The following is a 24,939-nucleotide window of genomic DNA, read 5'->3' on the forward strand; positions in this document are numbered from 1 at the left end:
TCAAACTTCAAGATTTCTTTGTAAACCGATCTTTTGCTCTCAGTTACTGTAAATGACCACAATAATCACATTGCTGCTACTTACAATTTTTTTTTTAAAGGGTTTGTAAGACAAAAAAAAAAAAAAAAAAGTTTTCATTCAGTTTTGGGTGGAGTAGAAAAAAGTTAACCAGTTCTGGACTGGAAGGAATCGCCCCCTTAATGACTAGGCCATTTTTGTGCAATTCGACACTGCACTAATTTAACAGAAAAATGCACGGTCGTGCGACGCTGTACCCAAATAAAATCGATGTCCTTTTTTTTCCCACAAATTGAGCTTTCTTTTGGTGGTATTTGATCACCTGTGCGATTTTTATTTTTTGCGCTATAAACAAAAAAAGAGCGACAATTCTGAAGAAAAAAAAAAATAAATAAAAAATGTTTTCTCCTTCTGCTATATAACATTCCCAATAAAAAAAATTAAAAATCAAAAATGTTCATAATTTTAGGCAAATTTGTATATATATATATATATATATATATATATATATATATATATAGGGCTTTTTTTCAGCGGGAACGCAGTTCCGGCACCTCCAGTCTGAATGTATGCAACGGCAAAGAGGTGCTGGGGTCAGTGGGGTGAGCTAAAAAGGGTCTATTGATGCTGGCTGCTGGGGAATCTATTGTTGCTGGGGCATTTTGTTTTGGGGGGGTGGGGGGGGGAGAGGCTACTGTTGCAGTGGAGGTTTTATTGTTGCTTGGGGGAACTTTTATTGCTAAGTGGCTAATTTTGATGGGTGGGGTCTATTGTTGCAGGGGAGGATTTATTGCGGGGGGGGGGGGGGGGGGGTTGGTGCAGGGGAGGATTTATTGTTGCTGGGGGGCTATTGTTGCTGATTGCAGGGGATCTATTTTACTGTTTTTTCTATTGTTGCAGGGGAAGATTTATTGTTGCTGGGGGGATCTATTGCTGCTGATTTCAGGGGATCTATTTTACTGCTTTTCTAGTTATCATTAACAAATTCTATACAAATTACCTAGAACCACAACATGATACTTGGTTCTGTATTCTCTAAAATGGGGGTACTGGGAGGTGGGTAGAGGGTGGAACCAAAGGACAGCGCTCGGAGGTGGGTAGGGGGTGGACTCAAGGGGTGACTGAGAAGAGGGGAGTACCTGCACCTATTCTCGGAGAAAAAAAGCCCTGTATATATATATATATATATATATATATATATATATATATATATATAAAATCAAAAATATTGTATATATTGATCTTCATCATCAGTAAAGACACAATACCAATCAAACTTCAAGATTTCTTTGTAAACCGATCTTTTGCTCTCAGTTACTGTAAATGACCACAATAATCGCATTGCTGCTACTTACAATTTTTTTTTTTAAAGGTTTGCAAGACCAGAAAAAAAAATGGAATCAATCAATTAGCCTTTCATAGGACGTGAGGACGCTGAGGAACCGCCCACCACCTGCCGAGGGAGTGGAGGATTAGGTCAGTAAAACTACCTTTTTTAACCCCGTTATTTAATGTTTTTTTTTTTCTTCACAGAAACAAAAAAAAGAGAGAAAAAAAGTAAAACAAAGTAAAAAAAAACAAAGTTAAACAAATATAAAAATAAAATAAAAATTTCCTAAAAAAATTTGGTCGCCACACAGGTCGCCGTAGGTCGCCTTCCATAGGGAAGCTGTGGACCCGTTCTAATAGGAGCGACAAAAGTCGCTCCGACTTAGAAAAAGGGTCCGGAGCTTCTTTGGGGCGACCCGGAGGCGACCGCCATAGACTTCAATGTTATGAAGTCTGTGGCGGCCGCTCCGAGGTCACGGCGCGCTGCTCGCACCGCGACCTCGGAGGTCGCCCCCCCCCCCCCAAGTCGGATCGCGGCAATGTGAACAGGGCCTGATACAAATGAAAATTAAAAATAAAACAATATTAACTAAAGGTAAAAATAAAATATAATAATAAAAAAATAAAACAAAATATAAACTAAATGCATTAAAACATAAAATAAAAATCAAGTTAAAAATAATATATAACAAGTAAACTGTAAAAAAAGAGAGGAAAAACTTAAAATAAAAGTAAAAAAAAAAGTTAAACAAATATAAAAATAAGATAAAAATTACATAAAAAAAATAATACTATAATACAAATGAAGATTAAATTAAAAATAAAACCATAATAACTAAAGTAAAAATAAAATAAAATATAATAATAATAATAAAAAATAAAACAAAATATAAATGAAATGCATTAAAACATAAAATAAAAATTAAAAATAATATATAACAAGTAAAATTTAAATTAAGGAGAAGCAAAAGACTGATGAGGTCATCCCTCTGCTCTCTTCTCCTCTCAGCATGCTTTTTGCACTGCAGCACAACTGATTGGCTTATGTTGCTGCTTCTCCCTCTCCCAGTCTGAGCTCTACTGCACGGGAAATAATTTTCATGGAAAAACAAATACATTAATGATATATTGGGGCTCATTCACACCTTCCCAGTGTGTAACACGTTACATGTGCAATACCGCAGCACACACACGATGGCACCGCCACGTGTCCGCCATTTTCTGCATACTTTCCCGACCCGCGAAGGTCTGACCTGAACCCGAAATATGGGACTGGAGTTCAGCTTCGGGTCACAATATGTTACAATGAATCCAAACGATACATAAGAAATGAAATGCGTTTCTGACCTGCGATCCGGATCACCGCTCTCTCTGCCGCGTCCAGCACGGTGCCGCTCCCGGAGGTGGAGGAAGACCTCTTGACCCGCTGGTTCTTGGATAGGTTCCAGGGCAGGGTGTCCCCCGGGGTGGGCGACCCGCTGCTGGCGCTGGAACTGTCCTCAGCCATCCCGGACCGCTCCTTCCTGTCCAGGGACATCACCTCCTGCTGAGAGATCAGAGACATCAGGTGTGCATTAGATGCCGCCGTGTGCGTCCCTCCCTGCCTTCCCTCACCTACAACCAGCAATTTTCCCAAATGAGCGATCATAATAAAACAACGATACATAGAAAGCTCTGCAGGAGACGGGGCGGAGCGCTCTGCAAACACCTCCACACAACCCCGCCCACAGGAACACAGCTTACCTATTATATACAGAGGACCCATCACCAGATTTCCCGTGTTCTGTCCATTCACAATCAATAGTAACACTTCCAGGTATTTTATTACCTCTCACAGAGATCACATAACTCCCCCTGACAATGGCATCATCTGCTTTTCTCTCTAGAGAACGGCACCATCTTTGTTTAGGCATCATCTAGGGGTCACCAGCTACTTCCGGGACTGAGATGTGGGCTCAGGGGTGAAACAATCATGAAAATGACACAAATCAGCCCCCTGCTGCAGCCTCTCACCTTGAGATTTGCTACAGTGTAACAATGTTGCAGTCTGATCACTGGGAGACTGAGGAAATGCTTCCTCCTGCCTGCAGCAGACTGATGACATCTCAGGCTAAGCAAAGTCACAGTGTAGCATGGCTGCTGCAGTCTCCCCTCCAGTAATCAGAATGATGACATCATCTCAGCCTAGGCAAAGTTACAATGTTGCAGTCCGATCACTGGGGGGAGGGGAGACTGAGGAAATGCTACCTCCTGCCTGCAGCAGACTGATGACATCTCAGGCTAGGCAAAGTGACAGTGTAGCAGGCTGCTGTAGTCTTCCCTCAAGTAATCAGACTGATGACATCATCCCAGCCTAGGCAAAGTTGCTAAGTTGCCTATTGCAATCTGGTCACTGGGGGAGGGAAGACTGAGGAAATGCTTTCTCCTGCCTGCAGCAGAATGATGACATCATCTCAGCCTAGGCAAAGTTACTATGTTTCAATTGGTCACTGGGGGAGTTGAGACTAAGGAAATGCTTCCTCCTGCCTGCAGCAGACTGATGACATCTCAGGCTAAGCAAAGTGACAGTGTTGCAGGCTGCTGCAGGCAGGAGGAGGCATTTCCTCAGTCTCCCCACCAGTAATCAGACTGATGACATCATTCCAGCCTAGGCAAAGTTACAATGTTGCAGCCCAATAACTGGGGGAGGGGAGACTGAGGAGATGCTACCTCCTGCCTGCAGCAGAATGATGACATCATCTCAGACTAGGCAAAGTTACAATGTTGCAGTCCGATCACTGGGGGGGACTGAGGAGATGCTACCTACTGCCTGCAGCAGAATGATGACATCATCTCAGCCTAGGAAAAGTTACAGTGTTGCAATCTGGTCACTGGGGGAGTTGAGACTAAGGAAATAATTCCTCCTGCCTGCAGAAGACTGATGACATCTCAGGCTAAGCAAAGTGACAGTGTTGCAGGCTGCTGCAGGCAGGAGGAAGCATTTCCTCAGTCTCCCCAACAGTAATCAGACAGGTGACATCATCCCACCCAAGACAAAGTTACAATGTTACATTCTGATCACTGGGGGTGGGGAGATGGAAGAAATGCTACCTCCTACCTGCAGCAGACTGATGACATCATCCCAGCCTAGGCAAAGTTACAATGTTGCAGCCCAATCACTAGGGGGAGGAGAGACTGAGGAAATGCTACCTCCTGCCTGCAGCAGAATGATTACATCATCCCAGCATAGGAAAGGTTACAATGTTGCTGTCTGATCACTGACAGAGAGGAGACCGAGGAAATGCTACCCCTTGCCTGCAGCAGACTGGTGACATCTCAGGTTAGGTGAATTGACAGTGTTGCAGGCTGCTGCAGGTAGAAGGAAGCATTTCCTCAGTCTCCCCTCCCCCAGTGATGAGACAGATGACATCATATCAGCCTAGGCAAAGTTACGATGTTTCAGTCTGATCACTGGAGTAGCGGAGACTGAGGAAATGCTTTCTCCTGCCTGCAGAAGACCAATGACATCATCCCAGCCTAGGCGGAGTCACTGACTGGAGCTCAATGATAGCTTTGTGATGATAAAAGGTGGAGCATGGACATAGTCTAGGTGTGGGAAATGTTTGGCATACAGAGTGCAGGTTGTACGTCCTCTGCTGATATAATGGAATGATTTTGGTGAAACTCTCATGTCAGACTTCACTCAGCTATCCCAAAATTCCATCTTACATTATTATACCCATGAAATGTTACTCATATATGGGCCGTCTGCACTTTCCCTCTGTGCTTTACTGCAACACACATGAAATGCATTGGTGCAATGTGGTGCCGTGCACTTCAATGGCACCCGAATGGACCTACAGGAAACGACATGAGGGGGCGGAGACAGACCAGTCACCCTGCACAAGGAGAGAGAGAGAGAGAGAGAGCAGAGCTGTGGGAGGGGCCCAGCAGGCTCCACCCTCTACACAAAAATACACGGGGGCGGAGATAAGATCAGCCCCCTACACAATGGGAGAGAGCAAAGCTGTAGGAGGGGCCCAGCAGGCTCCACCCACTACAGTAAACTACAGGAGGGGGCAGAGACAAGAGCAGTCACCCCGCACAAGGAGAGAGAGCAGATCTGTGGGAGGGGCCCGGCAGGCTCCACCCACTATGGAAAACTACATGAGTGGGGCGGAGACAAGACCAGTCACCCCGCACAAGGGGAGGGGGCAGCAGTGAGCGGTCTTTAGTACGGGAAGTCTCACACTGGAAACGTTGCAGAGATCTGGAAGGAATATACAAATCACACGGAGATATAAGAAGGATACACGAATCACACGGAGATATAAGAAGAATACACGAATCACACAGAGATATAAGAAGAATACACGAATCACACGGAGATATAAGAAGGATACACGAATCACACGGAGATATAAGAAGGATACACGAATCACACAGAGATGTAAGAAGGATACACGAACCACACAGAGATATAAGAAGAATACACAAATCACACGGAGATAAAAGAAGAATAAACAAATTACATGGAGATACAAGGATACACGAATCACACGGAGATATAAGAAGGATACACGAATCACACGGAGATATAAGAAGGATACACGAATCACACGGAGATATAAGAAGGATACACGAATCACACAGAGATATAAGAAGGATACACGAATCACACGGAGATATAAGAAGAATACACGAATCACACGGAGATATAAGAAGGAATACACGAATCACACGGAGATATAAGAAGAATACACAAATCACACGGAGATATAAGAAGGATACACGAATCACACGGAGATATAAGAAGGATACACGAATCACACAGAGATATAAGAAGAATACACGAATCACACGGAGATATAAGAAGAATACACGAATCACACGGAGATATAAGAAGGATACACGAATCACACGGAGATATAAGAAGGATACACGAATCACACGGAGATATAAGAAGGATACACGAATCACACGGAGATATAAGAAGAATACACGAATCACACGGAGATATAAGAAGGAATACACGAATCACACGGAGATATAAGAAGAATACACAAATCACACGGAGATATAAGAAGGATACACGAATCACACAGAGATGTAAGAAGGATACACGAATCACACGGAGATATAAGAAGAATACACAAATCACACGGAGATATAAGAAGAATACACGAATCACACGGAGATATAAGAAGAATACACGAATCACACAGAGATATAAGAAGGATACACGAATCACACGGAGATATAAGAAGGATACACGAACCACACGGAGATGTAAGAAGGATACACGAATCACACGGAGATATAAGGATACACGAATCACACGGAGATATAAGAAGGATACACGAATCACACAGAGATATAAGAAGAATACACGAACCACACGGAGATGTAAGAAGGATACACGAATCACACGGAGATGTAAGAAGGATACACGAATCACACGGAGATATAAGAAGAATACACAAATCACACGGAGATATAAGAAGGATACACGAATCACACGGAGATATAAGAAGGATACACGAATCACACGGAGATATAAGAAGGATACACGAATCACACGGAGATATAAGAAGGATACACGAATCACACGGAGATATAAGAAGGATACACGAATCACACGGATATATAAAAAGGATACACGAATCACACAGAGATATAAGAAGGATACACGAATCACACGGAGATATAAGAAGGATACACGAATCACACGGAGATGTAAGAAGGATACACGAATCACACGGAGATGTAAGAAGGATACACGAATCACACGGAGATATAAGAAGGATACACGAATCACACGGAGATATAAGAATAACACGGAGATATAAGAAGGATACACGAATCACACGGAGATATAAGAAGGATACACGAACCACACGGAGATGTAAGAAGGATACACGAATCACACGGAGATATAAGAATAACACGGAGATATAAGAAGGATACACGAATCACACGGAGATATAAGAAGGATACACGAATCACATCGAGATATAAGAAGGATACACGAACCACACGGAGATGTAAGAAGAATACACGAATCACACGGAGATATAAGAAGGATACACGAACCACACGGAGATGTAAGAAGGATACACGAATCACACGGAGATATAAGAAGGATACACGAATCACACGGAGATATAAGGATACACGAATCACACGGAGATATAAGAAGAATACACGAACCACACGGAGATGTAAGAAGGATACACGAATCACACGGAGATATAAGAAGGATACACGAATCACACAGAGATATAAGAAGAATACACGAACCACACAGAGATGTAAGAAGGATACACGAATCACACGGAGATGTAAGAAGGATACACGAATCACACGGAGATATAAGAAGGATACACGAATCACACGGAGATATAAGAAGAATACACAAATCACACGGAGATATAAGAAGGATACACGAATCACACGGAGATATAAGAAGGATACACGAATCACACGGAGATATAAGAAGGATACACGAATCACACGGAGATATAAGAAGGATACACGAATCACACGGAGATATAAGAAGGATACACGAATCACACGGAGATATAAGAAGGATACACGAATCACACGGATATATAAAAAGGATACACGAATCACACGGATATATAAGAAGAATACACAAATCACACGGAGATATAAGAAGGATACACGAATCACACGGAGATATAAGGATACACGAATCACACGGAGATATAAGAAGGATACACGAATCACACGGAGATATAAGAAGAATACATGAATCACACGGAGATATAAGAAGGATACACGAATCACACGGAGATATAAGAAGAATACACGAATCACATGGAGATATAAGAAGAATATACAAGGAAAGTTTCCATGATATTTGCTGAAGTTCCCCGTTAATAATGAATATTCCGATTTCTGCATAAATCGCAGGCCTGACCGCTTCTCTTCATTGTGATGTCATAACCGTAGGTGGCGATTATTTATACAATTTATAGGATGTCACCATAGCGATTGCCAACAGTGAGCAACGCATGCTGCTCCGGTCGCCAGGGAAACGATACAAATTGCGATCTGTGACAGTAACTAAGTGACTCCGCCCCCGCGTCTCCATGACTGATGGGATGGGGGGATGATTGCTGTGCACTTTGCCGCAGTTCGCATCTTTTTATGCCACTTCATTCTGTTCACCTTCGTTACTCTTCACAAACGTTCTAAGCTCCTCTGATGTCATCAAGACCAACGAAGCGCCCATAGCCCCTCATTAACCATTTGCCAACCGCCCGCCACATATATACTAGGCTGGCTCGGCTGCGCAAATCGCTGGAGCGCTTCTGGGGGAGGGGAGGTGCCAGGCACCGCACGATCGCTCCCTGCTGAGAGAGAAGAACGGTTGGCTGTTGTAAACACAGCTGACCGTTCTTCTCCCTGGAATGATCACAGAGCACCTGTGAACCTTCTATATAGGATCACAGATCTCTATGGTCATTCCACAAGCAACACCCCCATACAGTTAGAAAGCACCCCCTAGGGGCACACTTAGCCCTTTGATCGCCCCTGGTATTATCCCCTTCCCTGCCAGTGTCATTATTACAGTAACAGTGCATATTTTTAGCACTGATTACTGTAGTAATGTCACTGGTCCCCCCAAAAGTGTCAAAAATGTCAGTTAGGGGTCCGATCTGTCCGCCGCAATGTTGCAGTCCTAAAAATCGCAGATCACCGCCACTACTAGTAAATAATAAATAAATAAATAAATAAATAGAAATGACATACCATGCCTTGCGAAAGTATTCACCCCCTTGAACTTTGCGACCTTTTGCCACATTTCAGGCTTCAAACATAAAGATATAAAACTGTAATTTTTTTGTGAAGAATCAACAAGTGGGACACAATCATGAAGTGGAACAAAATTTATTGGATATTTCAAACTTTTTTAACAAATAAAAAACTGAAAAATTGGGCGTGCAAAATTATTCAGCCCCATTAAGTTAATACTTTGTAGCGCCACCTTTTGCTGCGATTACAGCTGTAAGTCGCTTGGGGTATGTCTCTATCAGTTTTGCACATCGAGAGACTGAAATTTTTCCCCATTCCTCCTTGCAAAACAGCTCGAGCTCAGTGAGGTTGGATGGAGAGCGTTTGTGAACAGCAGTTTTCAGTTCTTTCCACAGATTCTCGATTGGATTCAGGTCTGGACTTTGACTTGGCCATTCTAACACCTGGATATGTTTTATTTGTGAACCATTCCATTGTAGATTTTGCTTTATGTTTTGGATCATTGTCTTGTTGGAAGACAAATCTCCGTCCCAGTCTCAGGTCTTTTGCAGACTCCATCAGGTTTTCTTCCAGAATGGTCCTGTATTTGGCTCCATCCATCTTCCCATCAATTTTAACCATCTTCCCTGTCCCTGCTGAAGAAAAGCAGGCCCAAACCATGATGCTGCCACCACCATGTTTGACAGTGGGGATGGTGTGTTCAGGGTGATGAGCTGTTTTGCTTTTATGCCAAACATAACGTTTTGCATTGTTGCCAAAAAGTTTGATTTTGGTTTCATCTGACCAGAGCACCTTCTTCCACATGTTTGGTGTCTCCCAGGTGACTTGTGGCAAACTTTAAACGACACTTTTTATGGATATCTTTAAGAAATGTCTTTCTTCTTGCCACTCTTCCATAAAGGCCAGATTTGTGCAGTATACGACTGATTGTTGTCCTATGGACAGAGTCTCCCACCTCAGCTGTAGATCTCTGCAGTTCATCCAGAGTGATCATGGGCCTCTTGGCTGCATCTCTGATCAGTCTTCTCCTTGTATGAGCTGGAAGTTTAGAGGGACGGCCAGGTCTTCGTAGATTTGCAGTGGTCTGATACTCCTTCCATTTCAATATTATCGCTTGCACAGTGCTCCTTGGGATGTTTAAAGCTTGGGAAATCTTTTTGTATCCAAATCCGGCTTTAAACTTCTCCACAACAGTATCTCGGACCTGCCTGGTGTGTTCCTTGTTCTTCATGATGCTCTCTGCGCTTTAAACGGACCTCTGAGACTATCACAGTGCAGGTGCATTTATACGGAGACTTGATTACACACAGGTGGATTCTATTTATCATCATTAGTCATTTAGGTCAACATTGGATCATTCAGAGATCCTCACTGAACTTCTGGAGAGAGTTTTCTGCACTGAAAGTAAAGGGGCTGAATAATTTTGCACGCCCAATTTTTCAGTTTTTTATTTGTTAAAAAAGTTTGAAATATCCAATAAATTTCGTTCCACATCATGATTGTGTCCCACTTGTTGTTGATTCTTCAAAAAATTACAGTTTTATATCTTTATGTTTGAAGCCTGAAATGTGGCAAAAGGTCGCAAAGTTCAAGGGGGCCGAATACTTTCGCAAGGCACTGTAAATCTTTCCCCTAGTTTGTAGACGCAATAACTTTTGCCTAAACCAATCAATATACACTTATTGGGATTTTTTTCTACCAAAAATATGTAGCAGAACACAAATTGGCCTAAAATGATGAAAAAAATTGATTTTTGAAATGTTATTTTTTTGGGAATGTTATATAGCAGAAAGTGAATTTTTTTTTTTTCAGAATTGTCGCTCTTTTTCTCTTCATAGCTCAAAAAATAAAAATCACACAGGTGATTAAATACCACCAAAAGAAAGCTCTATTTGTGGGAAAAAAGGACGTCGATTTAATTTAGGTACAGCATCACAAGACCGCGCAATTGTCCGTTAAAGTAACGCAGTGCTGAATAGCAAAAAAATGGCCTGGTCATTAAGGGGGCAAATCCTTCCGGTCCAGAAGTGGTTAAACATGAGCATGCTGAGGAACCGCCCACCACCTGCCGAGGAAGTGGAGGATCAGTTCAGGAAACCTACCTTTTTTATGTTTTTTTTTTTCTTAACAGAGACATAAAAAGAGAAGAAAAAAGTAAAATAAAATAAAAAAATTTTGAAAAAAAAGTAACGTATTATAACAATTTAATGTAATTAAATTGAAAAAAAATCTAAAATGAAACTAAAAATAAAATATAATAATATAAAAGAAAACAAAATGTAAAAATAAAATAAAAATTAAATTAAAATTAAAACAATATATTATGAAATAATAAAACAATATAATATATAAAATTAAAATGACATGAAACCAAATAATATATCATATTATTATAATAAATAATACATATAATAATATTTTATTTTATATCTATTTAATGTTATTTTTATTTTATTATATTTTCAATTTAATTTCATTATTTTATTTTTGGTTTCATTTCATTTTAATTTTATATATTATATTGTTTTATTATTTTAGAACATATTGTTTTAATTTAAATTTAATTTGCATTTTATTTTTACATTTTGTTTTCTTTTATATTATTTTATTTTATCTTTAGTTTCATTTTAGTTTTTCAAATTCAATTAAAATAAAATAAAAATTAAGTTAAACAAAAAAATACATAAAAAAATAAAGCAATATAAAATAAAAAAAATAAAAAAATGAAACCAAAAATAAATTATAATAATAAAAAATAAAACAAACTTTAAAATAAAATTAAAAATAAAATAAAAAAAAATAAAAAAAATAATATATAAATATAAAATAAATTAAAAATAAAATAAATTAAAATATAATATATAAATATAAAATAAAGTAAAATGTAAATTAAAGCAGTTGTAAAGTAAATTTCTTTCTTTAATAATATATAAATATAAAATAAATTAAAAATAAAACAAAAATAAATTATAAAATAAAATATAAAAAATAAAAAAATAAAAAAAATAAAATAAAAATAAATTAAAAAATAATATATAAATATAAAACAAATTAAAAATAAAATTAAAATAAATGAAAAAAATAATATATAAATATAAAATAAAGTAAAATGTAAATTAAAGCAGTTGTAAAGTAAATTTCTTTCTTTAATAATATATAAATATAAAATAAATTAAAAATAAAACAAAAATAAATTATAAAATAAATATAAAAAATAAAAAAATAAAAAAAATAAAATAAAAATAAATTAAAAAATAATATATAAATATAAAACAAATTAAAAATAAAATTAAAATAAATGAAAAAAATAATATATAAATATAAAATAAAGTAAAATGTAAATTAAAGCAGTTGTAAAGTAAATTTCTTTCTTTCCTAAAATAACAACTAAGTTATACTTACCTGCTATGTGCAATGTTAATGCACAGAGTAACCCCAAACTTCTTCTGGGGTCCCCACGACTACCCCCCCCCCCCCCCCAGCCACTGCTCTAGGCTTCTCATCTTCTGCATGTGCCAGTATAGGAAGCCACTTCCTATGGGGGCACATGTGTGGGCTTTTTCCGGAGCCGGCCTGTGTGCGTCCAGTGACACACACAGCACAGCTTGGCCCCCGCTCCCTCCACACTGGTTTTGACTGGCAGCAGAAGCCAATGGCTCTCACTGCTCTCAGCTAAGCCTGTGAGAGAGTGGAGAGGGAAGAGAAGACTTGCAGATGAGCACAGCACTGGATCGATACAGGACTCAGGTAAGTATTTAGAGGGGGAGAAACAGATATTAATACGTTTTTTTTTTTTTTTACCTTAAAGTGGTTGTAACAGTACACGGTATTTTATGGGTTTTTTTTTTTTTTTTACAGTTTAAGCAGTGTTTTCTGCAGCACATTTCTCCCACGTAAGGAAATTTATCATTGGATGGTGAACCCCCTGTATGGGACCCCGGCCACCATAGGTGGAGTCGCCTTCCAGCTAGAGGGGACACTACAGGCACTATAGATCCTTAGTGGCCTGAGTGCATTTGGTGAGTGGCCGATTTTGCACTAGGTGGCGCAACAAGCAACAACGGGCACAGAGTCTTAGAAATAGGAGCACATATCACTTGGCAACATCGTTTGGATGGACTTTATGAATTACTCCCCATTTGCTGGAATTTAAATACTTTGTAATTTTTTAAAAAAAGAGACATTGGGCACTTAATCACTTTTCATAAGTGCCACTTGGTTGTGCATGGAGCGATTGTTGCACTTTATTTTTGAGAACACTTGTATACAAATACACTTTATATTTATACAAAGTATTTATTTAGCACCAACATTCTTGAGAACGTATAAACTTTGCACTTTATTTTTCGAAGTTAATTTATGCACTTTATATATTAATATTCAAGCACTATTTTCTTGAAACTACCTATATATGAATTGCACTGTTCATTTAAATTATTTAACCGGTTCCGGACCGCCCACCGCAGAAATACTGCGGCAGGCTGGCCTTCCTGCGCGAACCACCATAGGTATACGTCGGTCGCACGCCTGCAGCCAGGGGACGAGTGTGCGCCGCCGTCGGCGCGCTCCCGCCCCCACTCGGCAGCAGGGGACTCCGATGCACGGGACGGGCCGCTCCGATTGCCGCCTGACACCCGCGATCGCTCCCCGCTGAGAGAGGACGGTCGGATGTTGTAAACACAGCTGACCGTTCTTCTCCATGGAATGATCACAGAGTGCCTGGGATCCTTCTATTTAGGATCAGGGCCGGTGCTAGACTATTTTATGCCCTAGGCAAGACCAGCTACTTGCGCCCCCCCGCAAAAAAGGGAAGGGGTTAAAAACTCCTCTATGTGACCCTGATCTGATGGTTCCTCCATTTTATGCTGTCATACCCAGTGACCCCCATATTCCTCCATTTCACACCCGGGGACCCTAATGTCCCTCCATGTCACACCCAGGGACTTTGATGTTTTTCCATGTCACACCCTGGGACCCCAATATTACTCCATGTCATGCTGTCATACCCACTGACCCCGATGTACCTCTATGTCAGATCCTGATGTTTTTCCATGTCACATTTCGGGACCCTGATGTTCCTCCATGTCACACCTGGAGACCCCAATCCCCCATGGCACACCCAGGGACCCCAATTCCTCATGGCACACCTGGTGACCCCGAAGCCCTGTTAAACACGGTGGCTCCTGGTGGAGGGAAAAGCAGCAGTCAAAGAGCTCCACACGTCCTTCATCACCAACGTCCTCAGACCATTCTGGTGCCTCATCGCTTCTGCCCCAGTAAAGGTTCCGCCCTCCAGTGCCGAGCTCCAGCTCAGGTTCAGCTCTCCTCCGCTCCCTGCTTAATACCGACCCAGGGAAATAAACGGCTGCCTACCAGCTCAGTGCAGAGAGTCACTTGCCGCTCAGCTCCACCTAACGAGGATCATCATGCAGGCAGCACTCTGGGGGGCTCCCTTCTTGCCTTTTGGGGCACCTCTAACAGTGGTGGAAAGCCAGGGCCTGGTAGTTCCACCACTGCCCAAGACACTTGGCATCTTCCGCTGTCCCTTCTTCCCCCCCACCTCCGCCCCTCGCCTCAGCTCACAATAATCATTCATGATGGAGAATTCATGATGGAGAGAGAGTGCAGACTCCTGGCTGCGCCCCTAGGTGGCAATGTGCCCTAGGCGGCTGCCTAGTTTGCCTAGTGGAAGCACCAGCCCTGTATAGGATCACAGGTCTCTATGGTCATTTCACAAGCCACGCCCCCCCAGTTTGAATCACTCCCCTAGGCTCACATTTAACCTTTTGATTGCCCCTGGGTTAACCCCTTCCCTGCCAATGTCATTATTACAGTAACAGTGCATTTATTTTTATGTCACTGGTCCCCCCAAAAGTGTCAGAAATGTAAAATAGGGGTCCGATCTGTCCGCCACAATGTCACAGTCCCGCTAAAAATCGCTGATCACCGCCATTACTAGTAAAAAAAGAAAAAAAAAAACAATAAAAATGACATAAATCTTTCCCATAGTTAGTAGAAACGATAACTTTTGCGCAAACCAATCAAAATACACTTATTGCGATTTTTTTCTACCAAAAATATGTAGCAGAAAACAAATTGGCCTAAAATGTTAAAAAATTTTGATTTTTACATTTTTTATTTTTTTCGGGGAATGTTATATAGCAGAATGTGAAAAATATCGTTTTTTTTTTTTTCAGAATTGTCGCTCTTTTTTTTGTTTGCAAAAAATAAAATCATAGAGGTGATCAAATACCACCAAAAGAAAGCTCTATTTGTGGGGAAAAAAAGGACATCAATTTTATTTGGGTCCAGTGTTGCACGACCGCGCAATTGTCCGTTAAAGTAACGCAGTGCCGAATCGCAAAAAATGGCCTGGTCATTAACGGGGGGAAATCCTTCCAGTTTAGAAGTGGTAAAATAATAATAAAAAAAAAAAAAAAAAAAGAGACATTGGGCACTTAATCACTTTTCAAGAGTGGCACTGGGTTGTGCATGGAGCAATTGTTGCACTTTATTTTTGAGAACACTTGTATACATAATACATATACACTTTATATTTATATTTATTTAGCACCAACATTCTTGAGAACGTATAAACTTTGCACTTTATTTTTAGAAGTTAATTTATGCACTTTATATATTAATATTAATATTCAAGCACTATTTTCTTGAAATGACCTATATATGAATTGCACTGTTCATTTCAATTAATTAAGCACAATATTTATTATAACCATTAGATTGTAAGCTCTTCTGAGCAGGGCCCTTTAAATCCTCTTGTATTTTATTGTATCGTATATGTACTGTCTCCCTCTAATATTGTAAAGCGCTGCGTAAACTGCTGGCGCTATAGAAATCCTTATTAATAATAATAATTAACACCTTATATTTAATATTTTGACTGTGTGCTAAATAGTAGCAGATCATCCTCATTTATTATTTAAGTTTAATACTTAATATGAAGGCAGCTCTACATCGGGTTATCAAGCACAAAGGAGGGAGAGGCGCCACTTTCTTTGATAATACCTCCCTAGTACTTACCTGAGACAACGCTGTATCTTGGCCTAGGCCATCAAGGCCCAGGCCTGGGGTGGCACTTTGCAAGGGGGGGTAAAAAAGCTGCCCCGCGTGAAAAAATTAAAACAGCCTCCTCCCGGCTACTGCACAAAGAGAGTCCCCACTTTTAGTGTAGCGCCAGTCTTATGGGCCGGACTGGGCCGGGTGGCAGGGCCTAGGAGGCAAATCGGCCTGGCGCCCCCCATAAAGCGGCCGCACTGCTGCCGATATGATAATACTGGCTGGCAGCCAATGACTGGCCTGACATTTGGACAGACCAATACTAAGTAAGTGTGGCACCGGCAGTGGGTCTTCGCAGCCTAATGCTCCGCCCACCCTCCCTGACATGCGGTCCAAATGCACGCAAACGCAGAACCATGCGCACAAGCCATTAATGTACTTTCGATGCGCCGGTGGTAAATATGGTTTGCAGTTCCTCGGTGCCGTCCGTGGTATTACTCAATCTGCAGAGGCCGATGGGGGCTGGGGGCTGAAAATTATTTACCGCCAGCAACCTGAAACTAAATAACTGCAAATACCGGAAGCTGAGTGGTGGTGGTGGTGGGGGGGGGGGGGCACTCCGGGTTATCACACTGTACACATTGCTCCCTGTTCAATATATATAACCTACAGTTAATTACCCCCCCCCCAGACACACCTCCCTGGGTGTCACATGTCCCCAGCTGTCACCAGCACATTAGTCACTCACTTCCTCCTAACCGTCCTGTGTGTCCGAGCCGCTGTGCAATCCACATACAGGAATGAAGTGACACGTCACATATCCAGGAACAAAGGCCGCCGCTCTGATACACACATGAACCCAGACAACCCCCCCCCCCCTCCCTTCCCATAACCACTTCTGGACCGGAAGATTTGCCCCCTTAATGACCAGGCCATGCTTTGCGATTCGGCACTGCGTTAATTTAACGGACAATTGCGCAGTCGGGCGACGCTGTACCCAAATAAAATCGATGTTCTTTTTTTCCCCACAAATAGAGATTTCTTTTTGTGGTATTTGATCACCTGTGCGATTTTTTTTATTTTTTGTGCTATAAACAAAAACAGAGCGACAATTCAGAAAAAAAAAAAAAAAAAACAATATTTTTCACTTTCTGATATATAACATTCCCAAAAAAAAAAAAAAATTTAAAAATCAACATTTTTTTACATTTTAGGCTAATTTGTTTTCTGCTAAATATTTTTGGTAAAAAAAAAAAAAAAAACGCAATAAGCAAAAGTTATCGCGTCTACTAACTACCGGAAAGATTTATGTCATTTTTATTGTTTTTTTTTTTTTTTACTAGCAATGGCGGCGATCTGCGATTTTTAGCAGGACTGCGACATTGCGGCGGACAGATCGGACCCCCTAACTGACATTTTTGACACTTTTGGGGGGACCAGTGACAATACTACAATAATCAGTGCTAAAAATATGCACTGTTACTGTAATAATGACACTGGCAGGAGAAGGTTTAACACAGTGGGTGATCAAGGGGTTAAATGTGTACCTAGGGGAGTGTTTCTAACTGTATGGGGATGTGGCTTGTGAAATGACCATAGAGACATGTTCTCCTATATACCTTAGATTGTAAGCTCCTTGAGGGCAGGGACTGATGTGAATGTGGAATGTATATGTAAAGCGATGCGTAAATTGACAGCGCTATATAAGTACCTGAAATAAATAAAAATAAAATATATAGAAGGATCACAGGGGCTCTATGATTATTCCAGAGAGAAGAACGGTTGGCTGTGTTTACAACAGCTGACCGCTCTTCTCTCTCAGCGGGGAGCGATCGCGGGTGTCAGACGGCAATCGGAGCCGCCTGCCCCGTGCATCAGTGTCCCCGCTGACGAGTGGGGGGCGAGAGCGTGCCGCCGGCAGCACGCGTTCGCCCCCTAGCTGCAGGTGCGTGACCGACGTATACCTACGTCAGTTTGCGCAGGAGGGCCACCCTGCCCCAGGATAACTGCGGTGGGCAGTCAGGAAGCGGCTAATCTTCCTCCATCCATCCAGCCAGACTTCCCCATGAACATTGTGAAATTTAATAAGTGACTATTTATTATTTGTCATAAGTAAAATGTTAAAAATGGCGCCTCCTACTGAGAAAATCTACAAAAGATCTATAATAACGTATATACAGCTGTGAATGTGCAATGTATATGTAAAGCGCTGCGTAAATTGACAGCGCTATATAAGTACCTGAAATAATAATAATAATAATAATAATACAGCAGCCATCAATTTTTGGTGCAACTAAAAAAATATATAAGCCTCAAATCTAATTCACTTATTATTTACTGTATCATACTAAAAAAAAAAAAAAAAAAAAAAAAAACTTCTTCTAGCAATTTTCATAGTAAAAAAATGTACATTTGTGCTGTGCAAAAAAAAAAAAAAACACAAAAAGGAAAAAAAACAATGTTATGAGGCTATTTCCTGTACTGGCTGACTGTGGTTCATTGATTTAAAACAGAAAATTAGCCATTTGGCCACTAGATGGCACTAAGTATCAAAATCCTATGATATTTAGCACCATCTAGTGGCCAAATATGGTATTTTCCATTTAAAACATGTAATATGTTCCCGAAGATGAACTTATCCTTTAACACGTAGGCCCTGTTCACACCTGAGTGTTTTTCAGCTCATAAAACGCTCATCTCCGAGGTCTCAAAACGCCCAACAAGCCAAATCCCATTGATTTCAATGGCCTCTGTTCACATCTGAGCGTTTTATCGCCAGAAACAAAACGCCTGAAGCTCAAAAAAGTACATGAGCTTCTTTTTTGGCAGATTACAAACGATTTTGTTAGATTTCAATGCCTGCCTCCAAACACCTGCAAAAAATGCCTCAAAAAACGGCTGAAAAAATGGCTGAAAAATGCCTGAAAATTATATGCTCAGGTGCGAATGGAGCCTTACGCTGCCAGAGCCGTTTTTTGCACACGTTTAAAAAATCATTTTAGGCCTAAAGATAACATTAAACCCCCCAAATCATTGTATATTTTCTGAAAGCAGACTGGAGAATAAAATAGTGGTAGTTACAATATATTGTAAAGCGCTGCGTAAACTGTTGGCGCTATATAAATACTATATAATAATAATCTATCACACAATATTACCGCAAAGATCTAGGAAACCCAAAGTTTCAGTAAAAAAACAAACAAATTAAAGTTCATTTTAGGGGGCAAAAAACACAATGGTAAAATATAAAAGCCGAGGTTGCACCGAATAAATAGATACCCAACATGTCAAAAGGAATTGTAAAGTCAGAAGATGCATTTTAGGCCCCTATCACACTAGTGCGACTTGTCCCGCGATTTTCGACCGCAAAATCGCATAACAAGTCGTTTTCCATTATTTTCAATGAGCCCCATTCATATCAGTGCGTTTTGAAGTCGCACCGACTTCAAAGTAGTTCCTGCACTACTTTGGCACGATTTTAATGCATTTTGAGGTATATAGCCCTGAGCCATTGCTCAAAATTGCGGCAAAATCGCGTTGCAAAATCGCAGCAAAATCCCATCGCATAAGTGTGAAAGGGGCCTTATACATTAAGATAAAAAGCCTTCTGTGTGCAACAGCCCCCCCTAATACCTACCTGAGCTCCCTCTCTATCCAGCGATGTCCCTTGGCCTGATTGGCTGAGACACAGCAGCGACGCCATTGGCTCCCACGTCTGTCAATCAAAGTCAGTTAGCCAATCAGGAGAGAGAGGGGCGGGGCTGAACCGCAGCTCGGTGTCTGAATGGACAGACGAAGCTGCAGCTTGGCTCAGGGGCCCCCATAGCAAGCTGCTTGCTGTGGGGGCACTCAACAGGAGGGAGGGGCCAGGAGCAGCGAGGAGGGACCCCAGAAGAGTAGGATCCGGGCTGCTCTGTGCCAGACCAACTTTTTTAAACAAGACTTTATAATCACTTTAAATTTGCATGCAACCTTTAAACGACAAATTCAGTACCCTATATTTTCCATAGGTGACGCCTTACAAGCCCCCTATAGGTCATCAGTTTAGCATTGCGGAGGAGGACCGGTACTAGAATTATTGCTCTCATTCCGGTCACTCCGGCGTGCGCGGCTTATAATAAAACGTGTGTATCGCAATCGACTTTTTCAGACGTAGGCACCCCGACATGTGCGTTTATGTTTATAAGTGCATATAAGTAGGGGCGTGGCCTAATTTTTTGGGGGGTTGGGATTTTTTGTGCTTGAGTGTTATTTACCTACATACCGCCCGCCCACCGTCAAATGACGGGAGAGCGGTGCGGCTCTCGTTCTGGGAGGACGTCATATGACGGCGCCCCAGAATGGCCACTCTCGCGTGGCCGGGCCATGATCCTAGGCACCGATCTTGGTAAAGAGCCAATGACGTGTCCAATCACAGCCGGTCACATGTAAATGAGGAAGTGCCATTTATCAGCTCTCCTCGCCTCACACTGTCAGAATGTGTGGCGAGGGGGGGGGGGGGGGCGATCAGCGGCTCCTCCTTAAAGGGAAGCCCAGGACAGGTAATCAGGGCACTGATCATCAGTGAACAGTGAAGAAAAAACAGTGCACATCAGTGACACCAACCAATGCCCATCAGTGACGCCAATCAGTGACCCCAGTCAGTGCCCATCAGTGTCTGCTCATCTGTGCTGCCCATCAGTGCTGCCCATCAATGCCCTTCAGTGCTGCCCATCAGTGCCGTCCATCAGTGCCCATCAGTGCTGCCCATCAATGCCCTTCAGTGCTGCCCATCAGTGCCATCCATCAGTGCCCATCAGTGCTGCCCATTAGTGCCGTCTGTCAGTGCCCATCAGTGCTGCCTATCAGTGCCGCCTATCAGTTCCCATCAGTGCTGCATATTAGTGCCTACACATCAGTGCCACCTCATCAGTGCCCGTAAGTGCCACCTCATCAGTGCCCATCAGTGCAGCCTATCAGCGCACATCAGTGAAGGGGAAAAATTACTTATTTACAGAATTTACTGACAGAAATTAAGAAAAAAACGTTTTTTTTTTCAAAATTTTCTTTTTTCTTTTTTTGTAAAAAATAAAAAAAAACAGCGGCGATTAAATACCACCAAAAGAAAGCTCTATTTGTGTGAAAAAAATGATAGAAATGTCATATGGGTAGAGTGTAGCATGACCGCGCAATTGTCATTCAAAGTGTGACAGCGCTGAAAGCTGAAAATTAGCCTGGGCAGGAAGGGAGTGAAAGGGCCTGGTATTGAAGTGGTTAATTTTTTAACAATTAAAATAAAAAAAAAAAAAATTTTTCTTTTTTTTTTTTCATCACATGGGGGACAAAAAGTTCCCTATGTGAGGATTTCTTTTGATGACAGGTTCCACTTCTGGACCGGAAGGATTTGCCCCCTTTATGACCAGGCTATATTTTGCGATTCGGCACTGCGTTACTTTAACGGACAATTGCGCAGTCGTGCGACGTTGTACCTAAATACAATTTATGTCCTTTTTTTCACACATATAGAGCTTTCTTTTACTGGTATTTGATCACCTGTGCGATTTTTATTTTTTGCGCTATAAAGAAAAAAAAAGCGACAATTCTGAAAAAAAAAAAAAAACAATATTTTTCACATTCTGCTATATAACATTCCCAAAAAAAAAATTGAAAAATCTAATTTTTTTAACATTTTAGGCCAATTTGTTTTCTGCTACATATTTTTGGTAAAAAAAATAGAAAATTGCAATAAGCGTATTTTGATTGGTTTGCGCAAAAGTAACTACGGTAAAGATTTATGTCATTTTTATATATATATATATATATATATATTTTACTAGTAATGGCGGCGATCTGCGATTTTTAGCGGGACTGTGACATTGCGGCGGACAGATCGGACCCCTAACTGAAATTGTTTACACTTTTGGGGGGGGGGGGGGGCAGTGACATTACTACAGTAGTGCTAAATAATATGCACTGTTACTATAATAATGACACTGGCAGGGAAGGGGTTAACAGTGTGGGTGATCAATGGGTTAAATGTGTACCTAGGGGCGTGTTTCTAACTGTATGGGGGCGTGGCTTGTGAAATGACCTTAGAGACCTGTGATCCTATATATAGAAGGATCACAGGCGCTCTGTGATCATTCCAGAGAGAACGGTCGGCTGTGTTTAAAACAGCCGACCGTCCTTCTCTCTCAGCGGGGAGCGATCGCGGGTGTCAGGTGGCAATCGGAGCCGCCTGCCCCGTGCATCAGAGCCCCCACTGACGAGTGGGGGCGTGAGCACGCCGACGTCAGCGCGCTCCCCCCTAGCTGCAGGCGTGTAACCGACGTATAGCTACGTCGGTTTGCGCAGGAGCGGCTGCCTGCCACAGTATAACTGTGGCGGGGCGGTCCGGAAGAGGTTAATGAGACATCCAGGGTCTGATCAGTATCGGTATTCTGATAGAACACCGGTCCCCGGCCTGCAGATGGGTAAGCGGAGCCCGGGACACACGGGGTGTGTGAAAGCATTGGCGCCAGAATGCAATTTCTTGTTGCCATGGCGACTTGGCGCCTGGAATTTGTCAAGCCCTGCCACAATGCTGGTTCTCAATATTTGGGGGGGGGGGGGGTGGAGCAAAACCCACGCCAACATTGCATTGGGCTGAGCTGCACAAATCGCCAGGGGTCCTATGAGTTCAGTTCCCATTACTAAACTACTGAGCTGCCTGATGAAGAAATGTAGGGCATGCATTAATTTTTTTTTTCAGCGCTGAGTATTGTGAAGCAGCCCACTGCGGAGAATAAAGAGAAATGAAATATCATTATTTGACATTTCAATAAAGGAAAAAAAAAGGAAACAATGCAATGCGTCATTTACGACGCATCAGCGCCGCTCCTTTCGCGATATAATGCAGTCCCTGGTGTGAAGGAGCTCTTGCAGTCGGAGTGTGATCCCGCTCCTTGTCTTTCATGGGTTAGTTGTCCTTTGTCTGGCCTGTAGGATGTTACATAGTTACATAGTTACATAGTAGGTGAGGTTGAATAAAGACAATAGTCCATCCAGTTCAACCTGTGTAGATGTGTGTGGCTGTAATCATCTCTCATACCCCTGAATGTTCTGATCCTTGAGATGTACGTCTAAGAGTCTTTTGAAAGCCACCATACTTCCCGCAGAAACCACCTCTTGTGGTAGAGAATTCCACAATCTTGTAGCCCCAACAGTAAAGAACCCCCCACGTTGCCTGAGGTTAAAACGCTTCTCCTCTAATCGCATTGTATGCCCTCGAGTCCTCATGCAATCCCTTCGACTGAACAGCTTTTTTTCTAAGCTGAGATCCCCATTGAGATATTTATAAATTGCTATCATGTCCCCTCTCAGGCATCTCTTCTCCAGGGAGAATAAATCGAGCGATTGCAGACGCTCTTCATAATTAAGGTCCTCCAATCCCCTAATCAGTTTAGTTGCCCTTCTCTGGACTCTCTCCAGCTCCAACACATCCCTCCTGAGGACTGGCGACCAGAACTGGACAGAATACTCCAGATGCGGTCGGACCAGAGTTTTATAAAGTGGAAGGATTATAGTCTCATCTCTGGAATACATCCCTTTCTTTATGCATGCTAATATTCTGCTGGCTTTGGCAGCTGCCGCTTGACATTGCATGCTATTGCCTAATCTATCATCAACCAAGACTCCCAGATCTTTCTCCATTTTTGATTCCCCCAAGGGTTCCCCTCCTAACGTGTATTAGGCATAGTCAGACTTTTTTCTGCCTAGTGTCCTACTCCTGAATAGGGGCAGTATAACCCAATGGTTAAGAAGATCAGGAGCTGTGTCCATCAATGAATGAAAGAGAAATCCAATCCATACATACATCCAATCCATGTATATATCAGAATTAATATCAAACCCAATTCTGGCAGATAACATTATTTCCATAAAATAATTCATAACAATGGGGTCATATAAGCGATTCCGGCGGTGAGTTCGCTAGACAAGCCACTGATTAATAAGTGATCAGGCCTGGTAAGCACTGACCACATTCACCAATGAGTAACAATCTGTGGCTTTTGTTCTCAAAATAAATCACATCTGTTAAAGTAGCCGTAAACCTTAACTAGAGGACATTTAGTTTGCTGTATGGACTTGGACTTTATGCCATTTTTTATTTTAAGAAACTCCTTGTTGATGATGCCCCTTTATGATGCCTACAGACCCCAGAATCCAGGTCCACTTTATGACCACTAAAGACCTCTGAGTCAAGGTCCTCTTTATTTTAAGAAAATCCTTGTTTTCCCCTTTTATTTCCAAACCTAAAATGTGAAGAATTGCTATGTTATAGGAAACATCTAGAAATAGTAATTGTGTCTAAGCAGTATCCTACAAAAATCTACATTTTGTCTTGGATTCCTCTTGAAAAAACAGCAGTGCGCCTCCTGTACCAAGCCACTCCTGTTCTGTATCCTCATGGTTGTATATCTGCAGTGTGAGATCATCTAAGGCTCTGCTGCCTCTAACTTCTAGTCTCACCAGATTTGGAGTGACATTTGGTGATGTCACTACTGTGCTGCTCAATTGTTCATCTTGCTGGAGGGGAAGCTGTACCTGAGGACCTGCAGTGCCAGGATCTCCCTGCTTCTGCTTCATTCTTCTGTGGATCTGAGCCTCCTTCATCTCCATCATTGCTCCACCAGCCAGACCTCAGATTCCAGGTCCACTTTATGATGCCTACAGACCTCAGAGACGAGCCTCTTGATAATGAATACAAACCTCAGAGTCCCTGTCCTCTTTATGATGCCTACAGACCTCAGAGTCCAGGTCCTCCTTATGATGCCTACAGACCTCAGAGTCCAG

At 41.8% G+C, this 24,939-nt stretch overlaps 1 protein-coding gene across 3 annotated transcripts in view; it reads right to left on the reverse strand.

The window, feature by feature from the left end:
• PLEC (plectin) overlaps nt 1–24,939 on the reverse strand; it is a 392,819-nt gene that overhangs the window by 336,652 nt on the left and 31,228 nt on the right. For all 3 annotated transcript variants that reach the window (XM_082257384.1, XM_082257378.1, XM_082257383.1), the window contains exon 2: nt 2,695–2,890. In XM_082257384.1, coding sequence (XP_082113510.1) covers nt 2,695–2,890 — 196 coding nt within the window. The remainder of the gene's footprint in view (nt 1–2,694; nt 2,891–24,939) is intronic.

The sequence above is a fragment of the Pelophylax lessonae genome (assembly GCF_965119305.1).
Source record: "Pelophylax lessonae genome assembly, chromosome: 5".
In the NCBI taxonomy this organism is placed as follows: domain Eukaryota; kingdom Metazoa; phylum Chordata; class Amphibia; order Anura; family Ranidae; genus Pelophylax; species Pelophylax lessonae.